Below are 24,571 nucleotides of genomic sequence, written 5' to 3'. Positions count from 1 at the left end.
GATAACTCACAATTAGTATGATGTTGTAAAGATTGATTTTATGACAAAATAATTCAACACACAACTAAGGCCAAATAAAATTAAAAACATGTTTCACGTCCGGGTTTTTGAAAAAAAGGAGGAAGAGGGGGCTTTTTATTTTTTATTGCAAAATTGGTGTAAATACCCTGAAATACCCATAATTAGAGCTGTTTTAGCGTTCACAATAATTCCTGGAAAAAGGAGGAGGCCTCTTTTTATTTGTTGTTCTGAGAGATAGGTTCCCTGTAATTATCACAAAACCTTTTAAAAGTGTTTATTGTATTTTAGCAAGGCTATAGAAAGCATCTCTACTTCCTAGACATATTATTTGAAAAGTTATAACTGAATTTCAAAAAATAAAAATATAATTGAAGAAACCTCAAAAAAGGAAGCGGGAAGGGACGTGAAACATGTTTATTTTTTTATTTGGCCTAACTGATCTTGCACACATTGTAGGAACGAGACTACCAGTACCCGCAGGAAATGCAGTAAGCCTGCAAAGCACCTGTGATCAAGATGAAATATCATGCTATCAAAAGCTAAGAAACATGAGTAAAAACTTTGAATTTGTCTATCAAAAAATTAAATAACACACCTTTCTTGAGCAGCATAGTAACTGAAATAAAATTTACAGGAATCTACAACCTGGGATAGTTTCTGCAACATGCAGCTTTTAAAATCAATACATTACATCAAAAAAACTGAATTTACCCAACTTTGGATTTACAAAACTTGATTGAATCACCTGTGTCACAATAAAAATTGTGCCTGAAATCTATTTCCAACCCTTCTGTTCTGAGAACCAGTAGTTGCATCCCACGCTTCATCACAGTTCATCCAAAGAGTAGTAGCCCCTCATGATGAGGGAGACTAACAAACTTGAGAATGAGACTACAACCTAATCAATGCTTCCTATCAGTTACATTGCCGACAAGCTGCATCAGGCGGTTATACTAATCCATTTTGCTTCATTGACAATTCTAAACATGATAGCTTTACATGTTTGCACATTATAACGGTGGCTCAATAAAATGTGCAGTGTTAAATCTTTGCCGAGCCATGTATGAGGAGCTCATTGAGCTTGTCAGCACTAATAACTCAAAAGTTTCATTTACATCTTGCTGAGTCGCCATTCGCCATTACTTAAATTATATCGGTATTCAAATCTTGATCAATCTGCAACCCTGAAACTTTCTCTAGATATTTCAATTAAAAAATGTGAAAATAATGCATTTTGTAATAACATGTTGCCAAGTGTCTCATGAAAATGCAGCTATTAAAAGCTTCACTGTATGCTTTGAATAAAGGTAACTTGTTAAGTTACTTATTACTATCCAGCCAACTGACTTCTACAGGTAGAGTCCACATACTGCTATTTTACTTACTTCATTAAGGCGTGTCAGAGTCTTCAGGCCGTATTTGTCCAGTTTGGGTAATTTTGCTTAAATAATACAGTTTATTTCTGTAGGGTAATATATTGATCTTATAAGAAATGAGTCAAGAAAGCCACTGGTCACATTTATATTTCCATATGTATTGCAGGTATTGAGTTATTACAAATAATAGGCCAAAACAAAAGTTTTTGCTATTTCCCTGTCCCAGGAAAAATCATGCATATGGGGGAAAAATAAAACTTAGGATCTCACATATTGAACATTTATCACTGTTTTTGACCAGCTCTCAATCATTCACACACCATTATATCACAGGTAAGTATGAATGCAAAGAAACTCCAGATAGCAACACGGTTTGAATAGGTTTAACAACCTGAAAAACAGCTCAGGATGCAGCATCAAGACCTTGAAAAGGCTCCCAAATGTTAAGAAATGAACAAAATCTTCTTGCTTGAGGCAAAAGAGGCTACAATTTAATGTTTACTTCTTGAATGCATCAATCCCTCCATCTGACTACACATCAAGCTCAGCATCACATAATTGCCTTGAAATCAATTGCAATCAACTGACTCCCCCAGAGGGTGTTGGACGGTCAAACATGTTGATACTAGTCTGTACTTTAGCCTTCAATTTTGTCCATTTTCATCCACTTATAAGTTCAATATGACTATAACAGGACATAATCTGTTCTTGGAAATGAAAAAGGCAGGGAATTCAAGGGGAAAAGCAGCAGCAGTACTTGATGAAAATAGGAGGCCTTGCAATGGGGAGTTCTAGCACCTATATATGTTTTCAGGTACGAGTTACAATCCCAAAACAAACAACAAAGATAATCCATATATTATACAAGTATGTTTGCAAATAATTTCAGAATTAAACCCATGAGGAAATGTATATTATCATGCATTTACTAAAAATGTGTATTTCCAACAGCGATCTTATCAAATTTTATGCTTGGTATCAATGACAAGGTACTAAGTTTAGGATAGTGGTTCTTGAATAACTCACTCCGTTTAAAAAATATCTCATAAGTCACTGACTTACAAGTTAAACAGCCGACAAATATTCTGATTTGGTTTCCTACATACCACTTCAATTTCAACAGACCACCAAAGCCGCACATACAACTTTCTTGCACCAACTGATATATGAGAGATGTAGCAGATTGTGCAGCAGTACAACAGCTTATTCAATGATAAAGGAAAGCTGTTGATCAATGACCCAATTCCAGTGAAACCCGAGGCAGTCAGCTACCTCCATGAAGCACATGCTCTCATCACAGGAAACATTTATTAAGTCACATCATCAGGGAATTCAATAGTTGTCAAAGTTCACAGTGATGGTGTGTCTCTATTAACGTATGCCATCACATGAATGAGCTTCATCAAGCAATAAGATTCACTCAAGCAGAGAGCGCGTAGACTAGGAAACTAAAACATCACATATTACTAACACCCAAAAATAGCCTCAACTCAAATGGCACAGTTCATTAACCTCAAGTCAACACTGAAAACTCAAATTTTGACCTCAAATTGTTGATTACGAGTTCTTGTACAAAGGTCATTCTATGCATATACATTAACACTGGGAATGAACGAACTGTGTCCTGATAAATGAGCATGTTTGGATACGCATGAAACACTAACACAATTCCGCAAGTACAATGACCTGAAGGAGAATGAACAAATTTTGAGGTGAAATTTACACGATGAAGTGAAAACTGACACCTCTTAAATTACAAGTGGATCATGCACAAGCCAATTATGTATAAGCAAGTCAAATGGTACCCTCCGTGGCATCAGCAATTACATTGATAGGATGTACAGTGGATTAACATTAGGAAATCACAGATACATCGTGTGACATGAACAAGCAAAATGAGATCTTTGTCACTCAATTGATTTTGAGATAGAAAGTTCCTTTCCCTTTTCCTCATTCAGACTCTTGATTGAACCGTGAGCTGCTGAAACAACACAAAATGGGCTATTCTATTTAAAATCCACACTACCCCTGTGGAAGATTTAGCTAGTCTTCCGCGGAGGGAATATGAGTTTTGAATAGAATAGAACATTGGGTAGCTTCCATTTGAAATACTCACTTCAGTTGTGGAAGATAAAGGTAAAGCCATAATGCAAGGGGAGTATGACTTTCAAAATGATTAACCCTGACCAATTACATTTGAAATTCATACTCCCCCTATGGAAGATATTTCCAAAATCTTCCACAGGGGTAGTGTGGATTTCAAATAGAATAGCCTAATCCAGACTGATGTAATACATGCATATTCCAGTTCTTGCTCAAATCAACCACAATTCTCCTATTATTGAATCAAGGTTTCTCTACTACTCTACTTCCAATATAAAATCATAATCATCGTCAGCTAAGTATACACACCCATGAGCACAGAGGAGTATCCAGTGTTGCTTAGTAACGATAACCCATTTTTGAAGATGAAATAGAGGAAGCAGGCCCTTATTTTGACACTTGACATGATTCTTCAAGCCAAATCCCCCTAAAAGTCCTTCCTGTGTAGTGAAGAGTTTGCATTCTTTTATACTTATTCAAGGTACATAGTGGATAAGCTTACAAATACCTTGGGGTATCTGCTTGTGTACATACATTAATTTATTTCTACCGACAACTAAAAACAGTTTTACAGTTCAACATAATTCTAAGCTAAGATAATGTTATTTTTCCTGTTCCAACAACCTCCTAAAATAGACAAAACACTTAAGTTCACCCTAAACTAGACTGGGTTATCCTCTAAAGTATCTGACAATTTTGTGCCAATTTTGAGTAAATGTGTATGTGGTACATTCCAATGAAGCAGGATCTTGACAGGTTATTTCTTTGCTTAGTGTACATCAATCTATGTCACAGCTCTATCATGATAAGTGCTTTGTATGTGTTTTAATTTTTTGTTATAAATTTATCGTGTGCTACACACAGGCATACCCACAAGCCTCAGCACACTTTACAGGAATTTGCTGACCGCTGTAGCCCAAGACATACCATACAAAACCACAAGCACACACTCTATATACCACACTAAACCGTCACGCCTAGGATCAGCTCCAATAGGTCATGTGTACACAGGTAATCAAAATCAAGACATTTTCGGAAAGGAAATGATGCAAGGAAGCATAACCGATTCCTGCAAAAATTAAGTTTTTGAGAAAATTTCAAAATTTGATTTTACTTTACTATATACGGACTATTCGCTGTAGAAGTGATGTAGTAATCGAATTAACTACCATAGCAATGGATGAATACCATTTTTGAATAGATCGCCCTGCACTACAACGTTCACGCGCTACCTATGCATTAAAAATAGATGTCAAGGACATGCTGATCACTCGCACCTGTAAGATAAGTATCTTTGAAAAGTGTGATATTGTATTCAATCTATGATTGCAGACATACACAGGTGGTGAGTGCAGCTTGCTTGTAGTACAGGGCAATCTATTCAAAAATTGTATTCATCTATTGCTATGGTAGTTGATCCAATTATTATGTCACTTCAACAACGAATAGATATGCAAAAAAGTCACAGAAATATTGCTTTTGATATGACTCAACCAGATAGATGCATGGACATGACCTCTACCTCATTAGTTCAGCCAACCACTAATAATCAAATCTTTGTCAAGCTGAGAAGGTTTTGACCAAAACGCAGGCTGTAATCTAACAACAGAAATTAGTGTCTAGATCCATACAAGTATTGATCAATATGGGGGATAACTCTCCCAATGTATATATCTTTAGATGTGGGTCACATATGATGTCAGAATGGGCTGTTCCTGTTGAAAGCCATACACCCTCTATAGAAGACATGACCTTAATCTTCAACACAGGGAGTGTGAATTTTAAATGGAGCTACCTAAATAGGGGACTCCATTTGAAATTGACACTCCCTTATGGGAGATTAACATCTTGTCTTCCATACAGGGTGTATGAATTTCAACTGGAATAGCCCACTGCACAACACAACACCTGCCTGAGGGATGGTGGATAGATATCAATATTTCTCTCTATCATAATACTGGCTTTGTTTACACAACCAGCTATCAATTCCTTATCCAACATGAATGTCTGATTACACTTCAATTGTATCATACTAGACATTAAGCTTTCCTCACCACCCTACACAAGTGTACAATAATGGACCAGTCCGGATCCGTTGTCACGTATCAAGATGAAGACACACATTTAATTTCCTCCCGTTTTCCTCCTCTTTTTTCTTTCCTTTAAACATTACATCTTGACATAGTTTTATGCTACAGTGCTTGATAATTTCTCCTTACATTTGACTAGACTAGGAGTGACACAGATACATGACCTATTTTTTGTGCGGTAAAAGCCAAGAGCTACACCTGAGGAGATTCTCAATTTAACACTAATCTGACAAGGAACCTGTTCAAACCATTAATATCAAGTTTACACATCAATTGTAAATAGACACTTCATTAAATTAAAAACTTCCACCGAATAATGTTGTTCTTGAAATGCAATATTGGATGCTTTAATTAATATCAAATTGAAAATTTTTGCAGTTGGATGCTAGATTTGAAGGAGTTGCATCATCTTGTTTGTTTTTCTCATCGTCATTATTTTTATATTATAATTGCAAACAGTTTGTATCAACAGCTGACAAGACAACTGACGTGGACAAATGACATCGTCTTTTTGCCACCGAACCAAGACGGATGCCTCCTGGCAGAGAATTTTGATCAGTTGCAAATTGTTGGCTCATGCCAAAACCATCAGCACCAATTAAATGCAACATGAGCCACCAGTCACACAACAGCTGGCATTAAACTAGGTCTGTGTAAAGCAACAGATATGGATAGTATGTAACATTCATGCTTCATAGGGTTACATAGCTGGTAAAAGAGATAAATGGCAGAATTGTAGTGTGATGATTCTTGTTGGCTCTCTGTAAACCTAGATTTGATGTTTTCTTTGAGTATGTACAGTCATCAGCAAAGTCTGGCAGGATTCATGCCATAACAAGGTCCAACCATTCCAGAAAATATGGCAATGTGATGTCAGCCTGTCACCACCTTTCTTTCATAACACAATCATGATTTCTTTTGTGTGAACACACATCCATTAGGCAAAATGCATGCAGCATGCATGATGTAGCAATAAATCCTCAAATGCAGCTACATCAAAATTGTAGGGATTTAATGCGACTGTGATCTTTGGCTATCTCTTTTGGTTTCTGAATGGATTAGTTGCACATTTTGAGGTTGGTTTTACAGTACATAAACCATTGAGGGTGGTAAACAAATGCAAATTGACACCTTTTATCCACTAAAAACAACCCCTGTATTGTTATAGTATTTGAGTTTCTATATTATACATACTCCAGCTTCAAGAGAGAAAAAATATTTCCATTTCCAAAATGTTCATGTTTTATTATCATATATGATCATGATGAAATTTAGTAACCTATTTCTTACAGCAACTATCTACTGATGCAGACAGTTCCAACATAACAAACTATTCAGTATTGGTTTGACACACCAAATGCTCAACAGTATAATGCTTCTTAAATACTGCCCTCTATTGATATCACTTGGCTCCTCTGTCCCTAGACAGAGGGTGTACAGAGGGTGTAATCCATTGAATGGTAGCTACATATCTCAACTCAGTCTCATTCTAATTTATACACATATCACATTTAGTAGTCTTTCTTAGCTTCCAACAGAAGGACTTTGGATATTGCTATCAATCTGAAACGAAGAATATTCGTCTCAGCTATAAATATTGTGAATAAACCAACATCATCACTGTGATACATGGCACTATACTAAATTGTGATATGTACACATATACACACAATTAACTAATAACAAGAGTAAGAGACTTCATTGATATGCCCTTTCATTTTTCACACTTCAAGATACAATCAGACAACATATGCTTTGGTTATTACTTATACTGCAAAAGTGATTCCCTGTGGTGAAACTGCCGATACTAACTAAGAAGTTTGCAGCAAGGCAAAACATGACACCACACTAAGATAGCGATAAATAACAACATTTTATTCTCACTTAATTTCTCACTGACTGACCCTGCACTCACATAAAATAACTCTCTAGTCTCACTAGCTCCATGCAATTTCTTGAAGCATCTCCTCATCCTATCTTTAACCCCCTGAGCACTACCTGCCGATCTAACATTGCCTCTGATTGGCCAATTACATGATATCTTCATTTTAATCACCAATCAGAATGGAATTTTGCAAATAATTCACCCCCATTTTTTGTGTGGTGAAATAATTCTAACAATGTTGCTGATTGGTCCAATTGATAATGAAAACTTGTTTTTGACCAATAGGCAGGTAGTTCTCACAGGGTTAATGTTCACACAATCCTTGCACAAATGCGACAAAACATGTAATTAGACTAAGTGCCATGATTCCTTTTCAAAAACATGTGTTAGTGGAATAGGATGTGGCCATTAGGATACCAACAAAGTATATCATTCCAAATTTTGTTTGTGATATCAGGTGGATGCCAACAACATTTTAAGGTGTATCATAGAGGTTAGACTAGGAGAGCATGGACTCGATATAGCCCTGTCAAACACCATAGGGTATCTGCCATATTGGATTATCACAACAGGAACCTCTGGCATTCAGCCTGAGTACGAGTGTTACAACAGTTTGCAAGATATGCACAATACAGCCTGACAATACTTGAAATCCAAAGAATGTGTTACACGCAAATCGCAAATCGCAAACTTCTAAGTTTGCTGGGTCCAAAGTAAAATAATCTGGATGTTCCAAAATTTTGCCCTCTGTAAGTAACACACATGCAAAATGGCCGAGTCCAGACTCTCCAATTCTACCCTCTTTTATTGCAGCTCAAATATAAGGCAGCCATTGTGTATCTGAATTTCTTCCATAATGACAATATATATTGTGAGGTGAGAAGGAATCATGACAAATTATTCAGTGTACTTACATCCAGAAGAGAGTGTAGCTGTGTGTCTTCAAATATGCCATGTAAGAAATCCAGATCTTTTTCATCACAGTCTGTCAGGCATTGGATCTCCTCCAGACTGTCCAATACTTGTGCTACAGCACCTGCAGGAAATAGAAGGTAAACATGTATATGATTAAGGTATGTTTTGTTTTCATTCTCAGGATTTTACATTACTTGGATCTCTTACACCAGAAGTTTTCGCAGATCTGGCCCACTTACCAATTGAATTCTGGTTGGCCCTCCACACCCACGGGAAAATTACAATGCAACTTCATGGTGGAACTTCCCTTTCATTCCATACATACATGATCCTAATTAAATCACACCACCTGTGAGTATTGCTATCACATATTGACAACAGCGTAAGTTGATATCTATACCTGCACCCGTTTGCTCATTTTACCTACATAACACAACTGAGGATCTGAATAATGTTAAAGTTTAGTATCCATTCTTTATCATATTGTAAAGATGAATCATGTGTATTGCACAAATGGAAAATACCATTTTAAAAAAATTGGAAAATGTTCCATTAACATAGTAAACTGTCACATAACTGATTATGATACTAATCTTTTTAGACACTGTATGCTTGCTTCTGCTTTGTTAGAAATTGCCAAATGAAAGGCAGTGGTATGATTTTATCACATGATTTTTTTCTACCCAAATATTACGAAGTTTGGATACTGAAAGCAAAACAATGTGTAGTGGTCGTTGGATCAGTATATTTTCTTGGGCGGCACATCACCATGCTACTTGTTCTGTTCATTTCATCTAAACAAAACATTTTCATGCCTAAACCTTTACTGGCATTACAAGAAAAATATGAGTGTTCCAATGTCAAATTCCAAAATTTCAAATTTCTAGCAGTACCAAATTGGTGTTTCAATAAGGCATATGCTGGTTCATCAGCTACTGCTCCTGTCTGTTTCTTACCTACTGTGATCACTTTACACAAGCACACTGCATGCAAGCAATAAAGTAGTTTACATCTCACAATACAAAAATCAAAGCTGGTCATGTATGGACAATACTAAACCTAACAGGTCAAGACATGTAAACTATTGTAGATAATTTGATATATGTATGTCTGACCTTTCATTATAGCTACCTATATACCCCAACTAAAAACGCATAATACATCAGCAGACTTCTACAAATTAATCCCATGATGCAATGCACTTCTCAAGCTGCACTTTTATTTGTTTTTTGAAACTAAAACCTCACCAACAAATGAGATCACCTGATGACGGTGGGTCCTACTTTGGCTAAATAAATCATACCCACTACAGATAATGGCCTATCATTGTCTGACCAGGCTAAGGCATATCATCTTTTCTACCTCTTGGCACACTTATCACCACCAACAAACTGATTATAAGCTATACAGCCACATGGTGAAAACTATCAGGTGCAGGCAGCAAACAACATAATGTCAATGATTAAGAAACTTTCTACTCTGCTCAACTATTCTGATCATACCTTGCACTCTTGTAGGTTAAATATGATATGTACCTTAAAAGATTATTTCAGAGAGTTTCTTGGAGCACTGTGATCAGTGGCAAGTGGTGAAGTGTAAAGTGTAAAATCTTCTTTTTGCTTAGTCCAGTCAGTTACATTAATACAGTGAGGCACCTGTTTCACACTACATCTATGCACACCTTTTAGACGTGTGTGTACATCAGTGCTTTAAGACAAAAGTTAGGATTTGAAACTGCACCATGTAATGCACACTGACATCACTGCACTAAAGTAAAAACATTTTTGTCTTGATATAACTTGGTGTCATTAAATTACACAGGGAGAACTCACACTCTACAAATTTTTGACCTGTTACTCATGGAGAGGTGTAGAGTACATCTGAATTGATGTACCAGGCAAACATTAATTTTAAATGTGTCTTTGCTTGGGATATGCATGTTACCACTTACATTTTGTTCCAAGTTGTCACACAAGGTACTATACCGAAAATATTAATTTCTCGATCCTGAGAGTACGAACATATTGCGTGCACTGCGTAATGTCGCAAGTTTAGTGGAATGACACGATAGCGCGATTGATTGTGCACGCACAGGAAATGTGTGTGTGGTAGGCGTTGTACGCTTGACGCAATTGTCATTGCGTACCAATTGAGCTCTCAGGATCGAGAAACTATTATTTTAGCTATAAAGGTTATGACAGACAGACAATCAAATGGGTCATATTTCCCAGAAAACTGTATATGGAGAGAGAGAAAAGAGTCTTGAGTTCTCCCAGTCTTATTTCTTTGTTGGTGCATACCATATAAAACCATACACATTCATCATTGGTTTACTTACCAGATGATGTTGGATCATCATCAGTAAAATCTGTAATGTGCTTGGTGTTGGGATCGCTATAGAAACTAGTAAACTTGGCACTGGCGACTGCTGCTAGGACTGCACCCTGGAGTGGTTAAAATTAACATAATGGACATGGAGTGAACAAAATCTTCATCTCTGCCTGACTTCAAAGCACAAACGTATAATGCCAAAATATAACCAACAAAGAAATACAAAGTGTAGAAAGTGTCAAGGCAAAGTGTGTGTTTTCAGACTCAAAACTGTCCACTTTTAATGCATAACAGGTTTTACTTGACTATCAATGTTCCACTATAAATGTTTGGATGTAGCACCTGCAAAGTTTCTGTCACCAACATTTCCATGTATTTGTGGAACTAAGATGTTGGTATCATGGTCAAAAGGAACAGTCACACAACCAACACCTTGATTACTACCAAACAGGGACAGCACATAATGCTGTACATTGAAATCAATATGCCTGTCCTCCCAATAATTTACTGCTGTAAATTATGAAGGATTGATTGAGTGTCCTTTATTATTTAGGCCAAATTTAAACAGATACATGACAGATATACAAAAACTTGTAATTTGTGCCCAATCAGATCTGGTGGAATCTGCCGTTTCTGGAACATAGTATAAGCCCGCGGTCTCCAGTTCACCAAGGGGACTAATAGATTCCACCAGGTCCTCTTGAACAGTAAATATTTGTGTACTTTTATTCTCTCCAGAATTACTTATTTTTGTATCTTTATCATGTAACATAAGTTACCAATTTGAATGTTACCTTGAGTTTTCTACGTGAGTTGAATTTCTTGAGTTCTTCAACAGATTCTTGCAAGTGTAATTTGGGAGCAACTCGATCCCTTTCCTGTAGTGAGAATAGAGAAAGACAAAACAATTTAATCATCCAAATCCAGCAATGAATTGTCTTTTCCATGCAATATAGGGCAGGAAGATGTCAAGTATAGGGAATTACTAAAAAGAAAAATTAAAAAATTTATTAAGTACCTCTCTACCTACCAGAAAACATTTGAAAAAGATATATACATTAGCATTTGAAATATTGTAGAGAATGAATTGATTAATGCTACTTAAAATCATAAATAGAATACTAAAACAAACCCCTTGAAACATTAAAAATAATATTGGTGTTGGCAAAGAAAAATAAGTATTCACAGATGCAAACTTAACCCTATGAGAACTACCTGCCGATTGGTCAAAAAGAAGTTTTCATTATCAATTGGACAAATCAGCAATATTGTTTGAATAATTTCACCATGCAAAAAAATTGGGGTGAATTATTTACAACGCTCAATTCTGATTGGTGATTAAAGTGAAAATATCATGTAATTGACCAATCTGAGGCAATGTTAGATCGGCAGGTAGTGCTCAGGGGTTAAATTGACATTAATACAAACAAAATGAAATGGAGGAAATATGCCAAAACCCATAGTAAGTCTTGAAGTCGAACATGAAGTTATTTATAAGTATTTATAAAGCAGTGCAGTTATTTAACCTCTTTATTTTCTTTATCTATGGGTTCATCGTAAATAAGCTGTATGCATTTGGAGGATTTGCATGAAACCTGCAAGAACAGCATGGTATGTAGCTTAGCAGCAAAAGGATTTGAACCAAGATGATGTAACCATATGTTGTGGCTTCACAGTCCTTAGGTGTCAACTTGATGTGCATATACCACATTGCCTCTCCCACTGCAATGGATTGCTGCAAAAGGTTGCTGCAAAAGTTTGCTGCAAATGCCAGGATAGCAACTCATTATTTGTTTACCCAGGTTGGTCTGTGAGGGACACATGCTAATCCATGGAAAACCATGGACAGTTCCAAGCTCATACAAATGCACAAACCTGAATAGCCAGTGTAGGCTAATAAATATGCATGCTGGTCTAGATAGCTTTGATAAACAAAGCACGAATGGAAGAAAATAGCTAGGAAAAAGAGAAAAGAGAGAAGGCCACTCCCAAACACAATTGTACAATTTTACTTTTAGCCCTTACTTCATGAGAAAGGAAACTGGAATTCCAATCTCATGTATTCCAGTGGTAGAAATTGCTCCAATATGGTTAAGTATAGTACAATTACACTATTAATCACCATCTACTTGACTGTTTTTAAACAAGTAGATAGGCTTTCTGGAAGGGACTTCATAATAAGTTATCATATTTCTCCGAGTATGCCATTCACTCCTGAGACACATCTGACGAAAGCTCAACCACTCACACAGGGACCAACTGCACTAGTACTGTGATAACTGACAGCATACTCATAGAAATATTATAACTTATAGTTATACTTTTTTAACCAAAATATGAACCACTTAGTTTTAACTAACATCAGTTTGTTGAATATGGTATATCAACGTCACCAAATGTTCCCTGATTTTGGCTATGCATGGGATGCTGGGTGCAAACATTAGTATGTCAGATTAAATTTTTCATTATTATATAGACAAATCCAATTTCACACATTCCTACACCTCAATGGCAGCCATAGCTGGGTCCCCGTCGGCTCCATTTCACCTAAAATGTGAAATGATGCGGCCTTGGAGGGTATTTTAAACTGCATTCTATCACCCGTGTTACACATAGACAAAAGAATGATGACAGTTTACAACACAAAAGAATCCAACATCAAATTTTAAGTGGCTTTAATCCACCCAATTGGGCAGTCACAACACCAGTTTGGTGCTGCGGGGACCCAGTAATGGCCGACCAAATCCTGACCATGACTTGGCTCGTTGAATTTGTCTATATGAAACCTATGATACAAGAACTTCAACCAGCTTAGTGTTGGTTAGTGGTTGTCAACGGTGTTAGTTAGTGGTCTTCAAACTATAACATATCCGGGTTATCTTTATTATGGTGCTCCAGCAAGCATCTGTCACCCAATGAAAAAGTTTTGTCACTGCTATATGCATATAGTCATTTTTGTACATTGTTTATTATAAGTAAATTTTAACAGCTTAAAGCTGAACTCAAATTCACATAATATTCCATATAGGTAATCAGGGTTCATGAAATTAAATTCCATGACTTTCCCATGGAAAATTTATGAAATTCCATGACCTTTTCTCACCAGTTTTTCCCGGGAGTTGTCATTGTCCGGACAGGATCGCGATGTTGGATTTCTTTCTTTCTTTGTTATGTAGCAAAATTATTAATTGACACAATAATTTTATTTTCCATGACTTATGGCATTTTTCTAGTTTCCCATGACACCATGAACCCTGGTAATTGATATTGCACATAGGCTTAGCCCAAACAGATGAGGACTATTCTACTCCTTGAATTTCACAGAAATTATTCCACAAGAATGGCATTTGCTCCATCAAATCAAGTAATTCATTGCTTCATGCAGGGGTGTCACCTATGCAATTAGATTTTACGGCATATTGAGATACTATAGTTTGATCAACTCATAATCCACAGGCCTTATAACATTGTGAATTAATATCAATTTATTTGATTTTGAGAATGTCTTGTGACATCTTACCAGAAGCATCACAAGTTATTCACTGAAGTCATAAACTTTGTCCACTTTCTTTAACACACAAAGTATAGACCATACAAGTCAACTATATCACTTAAAAGCGTCGGTCTACTTTTCAGCGTAGTGGTATTAACAATTCCTGCCGATTACGAGCTGATCGAAGTATAACAATTGAGTTTTCCACACATTCACAACATGGCTGCTTGTGTAGGGCTTACTTTCATACAGATTTGAAATGCACACTAACTGCTCAGCCCCTCAGAAGATGGTAAATTCAACAATAACTGTTCATTTATTTGGGCTTTTTTCGTTTTTTGCAAGTGTTTGCAAACTAAATACATTACTACATTCACCATGTTGTATTTTGAGGAAAACCCCATATTAGTAAGACTTCTTGATGATAAAAGAGGGTAAAGAGGGGAATACAAGACAAAGAAGCTTAAATGAATACGAACCAGCGAATTATGGCCATCAGGCTGTGAACAAAATAAAAACAAGGGAGTGCAAAGGAGAACAAACAAATTAGTTTTTAACATTTGCACAACACAACATCAAAAAGCTCATTTTTTTCAGCCATGAATCGAGCCTGAAACATTACTATTCAGGCTTATGACATTACATTTTGACTTTATAGGTAAGACTGAATATGAAACTCGAAAACATAATCAGAACACCAAATAGTTGATTACAATAAACAAACCACATACATGTGCAATGAACGTGTCTACTGAAATTACACTTAATGTGACAGTTGATTTATTTCAGCCGGTGTCAAATATAGCTTCATATTGAAAGACATGTTGATTAGTAAGGAATGTATGACACAATGTTAAAATATGTAACATGACATAACAAACAATTTAAAAGTGGTCAACAGTTAAAACCTGTTATTCATACATATCTGGCACCTGTTTCACAAACACTATGGGTCAGTATATAGTTCCATGTCACCGGTGCATTTGAAATGAATACTACATTTAATTTGTCTGTACATGGGCTATTCCATTTAAATTCCACACTCCCTTTGTGGAAGATTTAGCTACAGTATTCCACAGAGGGAGTATGAGTTTCGAATAGAATATAAAATTGGGTAACTTCGATTTGAAATACTCACGCCCGTTGTGGAAGATATAGGTAAAGCCATAATACAGAGGGACAATGGGTTTCAAAATGATTAACCCTGACCAATTACATTTGAAAAACATACTCCCCCTGTGAAAGATATTTCCAAAATCTTCCACAGGGGTAGTGTGGATTTCAACTGGAATAGCCCAATGTATAGACCATTCCTATACTTGGCATCTTCCTGCCGTTGACAGGGTGAACATCGATATTACATATTATATACTTCATCTAAAGATTCCTGTCATCTCATTGGTTAGAAGCGCGGGCATAGTTTTGACTATACCTGCAAAACTATTCCCCGGGCATAGTTCTGTGTGTACTTTGTTCCCAGTGTAAAATGATATTACGCACACGTTTATGTTTTTTTCGCGCGCTATAATTACGAGGAAATCGCAGATTGTAATCTTTGCTGTTCGCATTAAAACTATTAATTTCTCTTCCCAAAATCGATGCTTTTAACCAAACAGATGACAAGAATCTTAAGATTTGGTATATAAAACAAATATTGACTGCTTTTTATTCGGAACATGGTTCAAATTATAGGCCCGCCGTAATCTCAAAACCATGACTATACCCCTCGGCTACGTCTCGGGCATAGTCATTGTTTTGAGATCACCTTGGGCCTATAAATTTAACCATGACCCTCATAACAGTCAATATTTGTATACTATATAACAACAAAAGCAAGGCTAAGAAGGGTATCACATAATATTAAAAAAATAATGAAATAATCATGTGATACCCTTCTTGACATCACTTTGTGGTATGTGGTATAAATTTTCACCCCATCAATGGGAAGAAGGTGCCAAAAGCAGGAAGGTGTGAAATATAGGAATGGTCTATAGAAGAAAGAATGTAGGATGCATTAATGCATTAATGCAATTTGCATCCACCAGTGGCAAAATATACAGTTTTACCTGAAGTTTGGTAGTGACATCAATATTTTTATGCAGTTGTGTTGCAAGCATGCCAACAAGCCGCCCTTGTATGTGTGTGATTCAATACTGTGACCAGCTAAATACACACTTGCATCACTACCAAACTCACAATGAAACAAAATACATATATACTGACCCTTACAATTGATATCAAGTTTGATTCAACATAAAACTTTGGGAAATGTTGACCATGGTCATATAGATCCATTAGGATGACAAGTTCTGTTATTTAGAGAATAAGCGATAGGATTTTGTCTTTTGCCTATCCAATATTGTGTCATAATGGATGGGCTGGCCGCAGCCGGTATCCACTACGATAAAAATATTGGCCAGCCTATCCATTATGACACGATATTGGATAGGCAAAAGACAAAATCCTGTCTTTTATTCTCATTCTAATTCAGTTTAAGTATAAGTAAAAGTGCTTTTTTCCAGAAAAAATTAAGTTACTTTTGTAAGTACATCCACATTGTTTTAAATGAACGAACCCGTTACAAACATCTAAACATGAAGCGCATTAAGTAATTCACGCATGTATTACGCGACTATTAGCGTGCTTATGCGTTGCTTTTCGCACGCTCACTGTCTTATACTGATTATCCACTATCGTGTCATAATGGATGGGTGAAAAACAATCAAATTGCGTGTATTATTGACAAGACGCACAAACTGAATTAGAATTGTTTGTACTATTTCAAGGAAAACATATGTTACTTCAGTATTTCACAGCCATGTGTTTGTACTGTACCTTAGTTAATCAGGGCTACAAACATCAAAATGTCTTGATATTTCTAATGGTCATTTGATCTTAAATTCTTTATCCATATGCAGGATATTCATTATACGATTGTTCTGTCATTCTCTGAACTCCCACACAATCTTATCAGGGAAAATTAATTACTGTCCAACATAGATTTAACTGAGTAAGGATGCATACATGTAGAAACATTATCCAGTGTTCCTACATTATTGTGTTTAATTGTAGGTATGCTTGTTTCACAAAAACTTACATAACTGATCTCACATTTGATTTAATATGGTTTTATGGGTGAATGAAAAATCAATCTCAAGTGTTTGTGAAAGTTCCCAGTCTCCATTCATGTGGATTCTTTCACCAAGTAACCCATGTAAGATGCATGTGTATAGTCTGTAAGCTTTCCTTGAGTCAGTAATTTAGATATTGCTTTTTACTGTATCGCTAAACGTAGTGATGATAAGTACAGGGTGGGCCATTAAAAAGTTCACACTGTTTTGATGGCTTATTTCTCAAAAGTGCAAACACATATTGAAATAAGTTGAACATATTTGTAAACCTCCATGTCTTGACTGTCATTGCTGAAAAGGGCATTAACATCCATGGTCTAATTACAAAATGGCGGCCATTTGAAGCAAGGGGGTCAAAAACCACTTTGCACACACGTAAGTTTGCACCATGTAAGTGAAACTTTTGTTTAATATTATAGATGTGTCGGCGACTAGGAAGTCTGGTATTCGGAAACTGGTTCGGCCATGCATTCAGGACAGAGCGCACCTTTCCGGTTCTTGAAATTTCCTCGATGAAAATTCGTTTCCTCCTTTGTAAACTGCCGCATTTTGAACAGCAAGAATCACCTCAAAGTACTTACGGGTATCTCTAACATGAATGACAAGAAGCATACGCAAGGCATTTTAAATTTGAAGTTCCCTCCAAAACTAGTGTATTTGTTATGTAAATGAGCATGTCCAATCAGCCTTTTGTGTCAATTTCACAGGTGAATGATTTTCAAACAGTAAACAACTCATACACGCATGAGTCCGATGACCCGGCAATGACACTCAAGTAAATGCATATAGAGTCATCAAACTTTTTTAAACTTGCTTAAGCCTAAAAACTTAATATGCATGATCATTGTCTATAGTCTTACGTGTGTGCAAAGTGGTTTTTGACTTCTCTGCTTTAAATGGTCGCCATTTTGTAATTAGACCATGGATGTTAATGCCCTTTTCAGCAATGACAGTCCAGACATAGAGGTTTACAAATATGTTCAACTTATTTCAATATGTGTTTTCATTTCTGAGAAATAAGCCATCGAAAAAAGTGTGAACTTTTTAATGGCCCACCCTGTATATAAAATATACATTTTCAGAAATGAAACAACACAAGCTAGCATAGCAGATTCCTGCAAAAATGAGCAGTTTTTGAGAAAATCACAAAATTTGATTTTATTTTACTGCATCAAGAAAGGCATACAGACAATATGTTAGTATGATTCTACAGCTGTATCACGTAGGCATTAAATGTGTTAACTGGTCAGAAATACATGATCATTAATAAAAAGATTAAATTCATTGCATAATGAAACTATTCAAGGTGCATTATGAGTTAATCTCAATCCTTTTTTATGACTTGTCTTTTCATCATTAATTACAATTATTTTATTTTCAAAGGCTTTTGTTGTTGTATTCCTTTCATAACTGTGTTTGAATTTGTTGTTTTGATATCAAACACCAACATTTCAAGAGTCAGCTATCAGCTATATAATGTGCCATTTACAGTACTTTTGCATTTATCATACCGTCAAGTAGTTTCTCTTATTTTGATTGGATAATGCTGCAATTTACTGACAAGATATATTTTGTATCACAATAATTATGATAGACCAGTGCCCTCTGGGGCTAGATGTCGTGTCTTGACCTTTGACACGACATCTAACTTCTGTCTTGTGTTTTCCCTGTTAGCCTTTCTGCATCTAATTGCCTCATGTATGAGCCAGGTGGAGGTTTTGTGTAGGGTATCAAGATAAGGCATTTGTTAAAATAAACAATTAAAGTTCTGTTTATCACAATTTTATGTGTGCTGGTTTATCAGTTCTGTTTATCACAATTTTATGTGTGCTGGTCTATCAGTAATGTATGTTTCCCAAAATGTCTGTTGAGCACATCTTTTAAGATAATCCGAAAATCCTAATAAGTAAAATCCTAATAAGTATAATCCTAAAATCATAATAAGTAAAATTCTCATATCAGGTCAGTGAGGATAGAACTATGCATGTGCTAAAAAGTTGCATAGCAACAAATCTCGGATTCAGTCTATGATTTTGCATAATCGCAGTACAAATGCACCGTTTTTTCAACAATATTCAAGTGAGTTTTGACAAAATTCCATTATAATTTTACTTTAATGCATTGAAGGTCCTTATTAGAGTTTATCTAAATTTATATTTGTGAATCAGTAAAGAATTATTTGAAGCACCAATTGGGCGTCACAAAATTTGTTCTCGTAAATTAATCACCCTTGTAGTCTTTTTACACAGCGATTTGCAATTCGCCGACAGCTACCAACAGGAAGGTTCTATCATTTTGTGAATTCATAGTTTTAAAGTTGATAAATTGTTACCATTAGACTTAAGCTAGGTCTATCCGTGTTTATTTTGTACCTTGAAGTTATGATAAAATCGTTATTAGGTTCAGTTTAGGGTGCGATACAAATTATATCTGGTCTCAGAGTCTGTATCAAGCACTTCGACTAGATATAATTTAGCAGCATGTAGACTGATATTGGACTCTTGTCATATTGACATAAGCTTAAGCTTTTGGAACAGGAAAATCAGAGAAGCTTTAGAGATCAAGACCCAAAGACCCACAATCATCAGTGATGCCAGATATGACCTGCCCGCCATCTATGACCATCTGCTGTCACTTGACCACCGGGTGGTCAGGTGACCAGAGGAGAGTAAACACTACGCTGAATGAAGACGCTGTGAGGGCGTCGCAAGCTACGTCCCTGCTCTATTCAGACTCTGAAAAGGTAACTTTTTAAGCTTAGATATAATTTGTATCACACCCAACCTAACCAAATAACTAATAGTATTTAGTGGCACAACATTGAATGTGTGCAATAACCAATACCCCATATGCATTCCGGAGGTTGTCGGATGCTGATGGGCAGCCCTTATGTGTGAGAATTACCCCGGGCTCCTCCCATTTGTAGTCACATGAAGTCACATGAATGGAACATCCCACACAATTTTGACATGGGGTCCCGCATTCAAAAACTAGGTTGGGATCCTCTGATATGGATCACTTTGTACTATGTGGATAACCTTAGTGTGTATGCTTACCATGCTTCTTGTGTGTGTATGCTTAAGGTGATTCTTTCAATTCTGTTTATTTTCCTCTTACCCTACATTTTATTTCCATCCTACAACCAGTATTACAAGTCTCAATAACTAGAGCAGAAAGCAGGTCCACCCTAAGGTTATATAATGTACAACAAATACATTATTCCACCATGAATGTGTTGAAATACCTAGGGCAATTAGAATAGAGATATGCAGCATTGGCTCCCTTATGTTACTTTTTGATCAATGCTGTTAGTTTACTGTACTTCTTTAATTTTGTTAACTGGTATATGCTTTTAATTCCATAGTCGCCCTTATTAGTGTCCCTCTCTATTAAGTGATTCTATTCGGTCAGTCACTTGCGATGAATCACATTGGTTGTTTTTGCCAGGATTTGGCTGTTGCATCGCACACCCTCTGACACGAAGGGGGACACTTACTGTTGCACTCAATAAGGAAATCACTACACATGTCATAAAATAAATACTTCTTGGTGAAACAATTAAAAATGCTTGATTTCTTATCAGGGAAATTAACTCCCATTAATAACAAAAGGAAAAGCAAATTAGTATTTTTTTATGTGGAAAAAATTGACTTCTATGTGGAGAAAATTGGCTGGAACTGAAAGCCCCTGTACACACCAATAGGGATTTCACGAGGGTGTCCCCTTTGACAGACGCGAGAAATGGGTATGGCCAATAGATGGAATAACCACGACTGAGAGAACGGTCTCCAGGAATCTCACAACATAAAAAAAAAACCAATATGCAAATTGCACAGGGCAGCCTTTATATGTATCACATTTTGTATTTGAAATTATCATGTGGACTTGATGTAGGAAGAGTGTTGGGTGTAGAAAGCATCACCAACAAGTTTCCCTACCTGTTGTATACCAAGGCCCTAGGTTATAATATGTTCTTAATATCAAATTATAGCTGTTGATCCACCTACTAAGCAATGATTGTATTCTATGAGAATTAAGTCCATGTAGTGCCCAAAGGATTGGCTTGCATCGAATATGGGACCAAATTTGTTTTTACATATTGCAGAAATTACTTTATGATGTTACCTCTTTTATTACTTTATCTGCTATAAATGAACGTTTGATGTTAAAAAGTTGTCAGCAAAGACATTCAAATAATCATTCTAGGTTTGCCGACCTTCTCTATACTGATTTACTAGGTTTGAGTGAAATGTTTTGTATCTTGTGTAACGAACTGCACAAAATGTAATTCATTGCTTCATGCAGGGACCTATTTAGTGATTTACATACTTTTGATATTAGACTCACTCTGATATTACATTGCAAATAGTGCACATCCACTAACAGCTTTCGCTGAATGATTTAAGGTTTATGAAATGCAATGACATTTAAAATTAAGCAGTTTTACATTAACTTAATGGATCTGGAATGAGCGTTTAGGCGTTTCGACAGTATTTTTTGTGGGACATGAGAGCACATCAGACATATCGAATTGCATTCTGAATACTGAAGAATGTCTTTCTGATATCAAATAATTTTCATTTTTGAAATTCACGATATAATACAAATTTTATGACAAATTATTAAAATTTGATATTTTTCACATTTTTGATATATAACAGTCCTCGAAGTAAATTTTATAAATCTAATGATATATTCTTAAAGTGTATGTAGCTGGGGGAAAAGCCGACGATCAATTGAACATTTTGACCTTTCATATTGAAGGTATGGATTTTTTTCCCAAAAAGACCTAATCATCAGATTTATAAAGTTTACTTCGAGTACTGTTAAATGTCAAAAATATCAATTTTTAATCATATGCCATAAAATGTGTATTACATTGCGAATTTAAAAAATCAAAATTATTTGATATCAGAAGGACATTCTTTGTATTCAGAATGCAATTCGATATGTCTGATGTGCTCTAATGTCCCACAATAAATACTGTCCAAACGTTCATTACCCATCCCTTAAAAAACAAAATCATATGATGTTAAAATGTATGCTGATGCAAAAGCAATGCTGAAAGCTTAATTGGCAATTTTCAAATGTATTTTAAGCATGAAATGTGAACATTCACTATGAACATGCAAAATGATGATTTTTTTTTGCAGACTATCAACGCTAAGCATTAAAAAAGTAGCCATGCACTCGATGTGTTACGTGAAAGTGGAAAATAAAAAGATCACCCCTAGTTGTAAATCTTATCAAAGAGTGATTTAAATTTCGGAATTTCAATCATTTTAATTCATGAAGGATGACATAAAGGAACAAGAATAATAGAGTTAGATGAAAAGATGTAACAAGGCTTAAATGGAGGTAAAACCCGGGAGGGAAACAAGGAAAGTAGACAGAGGAAAGGTATGAAGATGGAAAGGACAGGACATGAGAAAAGTAAGTTAGAAAGAAAGAAATGGGCTCAAATCAACTCAAATTGAATAACCTAATTCATCTCACATCTCATGGTTACTATGATTTGCACAAATGTTACAGTTAAAGCAGTAGTACAGCCAATGTTGCATTTGTTGAAATATGATTTTTTTCAATAAATTAACTATAAATTATACATTCATGTTAGCAAAAAGCACATTCATGAACAAAGTGACTTCAATTTAGTATGTACTTTCACATCATCATCCTCAGCACATACAAGTCAAAATCCCACATATACTTGTACACAAGACATCAACCCTACTGCACATGGGGTATTACCACAATACCCAAACTGCAGAAGACCAATATCATTGCATAAAAATACTGTGTGACAAAGAACCTAGTATTCGGAGATGAGGGTGTGTATTTTGTTGTACTCTTACCTCCTTGCTCTGTGTGAGGCAAATGGACAAAATATATAAATTGTAGGTTTATCAAAAAATTAATTAAGGATATACCCTATACTTAACTTGACTTAAGTATAGGGTATATCAAGTCAAGTCTATACTTAATATGTTTGATTTTTAAGTTAGTAAATGCATATCACTTGTTGAGAGGGAAATCTGATTCAATAATGCACACAAGCTGAGATGTCAATGCGTCAAATGCTCCAGCCCCAGGTGGGTGCATTGAATGCATCAACATTCAGTGCAAATGCATTATTGCATCCAATCTCTTAAACAACATGGGATCTGCATTTATTAACCTATTTCATACACAAAAGATTTCTGCAATTTCTGCTATTTTTTACAACAAACAATATACTAAAAAAAATTCGGACAATTTACCAATATCAAAGCACCCACCTTCAAGAAAAATGATTCGATCCCAAAAGACGCGAACGCACAGTGCGTAATGCGCAAGTGCAATGTTACAATATTTATGCACTCCGCATATTTTCCAACAGGTTTTCTGATTGGTTAAGTGTTTCTAAGAGTGTATGAAAAATCCATGAATCTGTCATTTCACTTAAACCCACTTTAAAGGTCTTTGTTATTTATCCATTATGCATTATCAGCATGATTTCATATTAGGAATGAAATGATATTTAAAATTAGACTCAGAATTAATATATCGTATAGTCAATCATTGAGTGAAAAGAAAAAACCTCTCCAGTTTGAAAAGTTGCAATTAGATCTAGTAAAAGGAACAAGCCCACTATACTGGAAAGTGTACTTTTATTGCTACAAACAACACTCTGCTTTAATTTTGACTCTACATCCAGACACTTCCCCCCTTCCCTTAGATGCAAGTACCCATGATCTAATATCTTTAATATCCTGTGTTTTTAATGCCTCCAGCATAGCACAGCCTTGCAAAAGCAGCAAACACCAGCCTTGACAGGAAACAAAACAATGGTTGCCTGGGGTGATGGTGGAGGTTAAAGGTCAACAGACAAATTTGGGGATGCGTATACTGCAGGTGTATTTCATGTTTTAAATAATAAATATGGAGTTCAATAACTTTGCCTTGAAATTATATCTTTTCTATTGTTCCAAAAAAAATTGCATGCTAATTACTTTATTATAGAGCCAAGGATATATTATTTCATAGTTTTGTTACTATTGAGCATGATGATTTAAACTAGCGCTGTTGATGAATGAACAGTTGATGAAATTGTGCAACAGAACTAGTTTTTGTAAAACCTGATTACATAATAAGTTTGGTTCATTCAACTTATAGAGCACTGCCTTTAGCAGTAGACAAGAGTAAATAAATAGAAGCCTTAAACAGAAGGAAAATTACCATGTAAA

At 35.7% G+C, this 24,571-nt stretch overlaps 1 protein-coding gene across 1 annotated transcript in view; it reads right to left on the bottom strand.

The window, feature by feature from the left end:
* The window catches only part of LOC140155073 (peripheral plasma membrane protein CASK-like), a 277,597-nt gene that overhangs the window by 164,925 nt on the left and 88,101 nt on the right, over positions 1 to 24,571 (bottom strand). The window contains 3 exon segments of the mRNA XM_072177760.1: positions 8,390 to 8,511; positions 10,729 to 10,834; positions 11,516 to 11,599. Coding sequence (XP_072033861.1) covers positions 8,390 to 8,511; positions 10,729 to 10,834; positions 11,516 to 11,599 — 312 coding nt within the window.

Source organism: Amphiura filiformis, chromosome 6 (assembly GCF_039555335.1).
Source record: "Amphiura filiformis chromosome 6, Afil_fr2py, whole genome shotgun sequence".
In the NCBI taxonomy this organism is placed as follows: domain Eukaryota; kingdom Metazoa; phylum Echinodermata; class Ophiuroidea; order Amphilepidida; family Amphiuridae; genus Amphiura; species Amphiura filiformis.
Note: the sequence above shows the minus strand (reverse complement) of the source record. Positions and strands in the feature narration are given on the sequence as shown.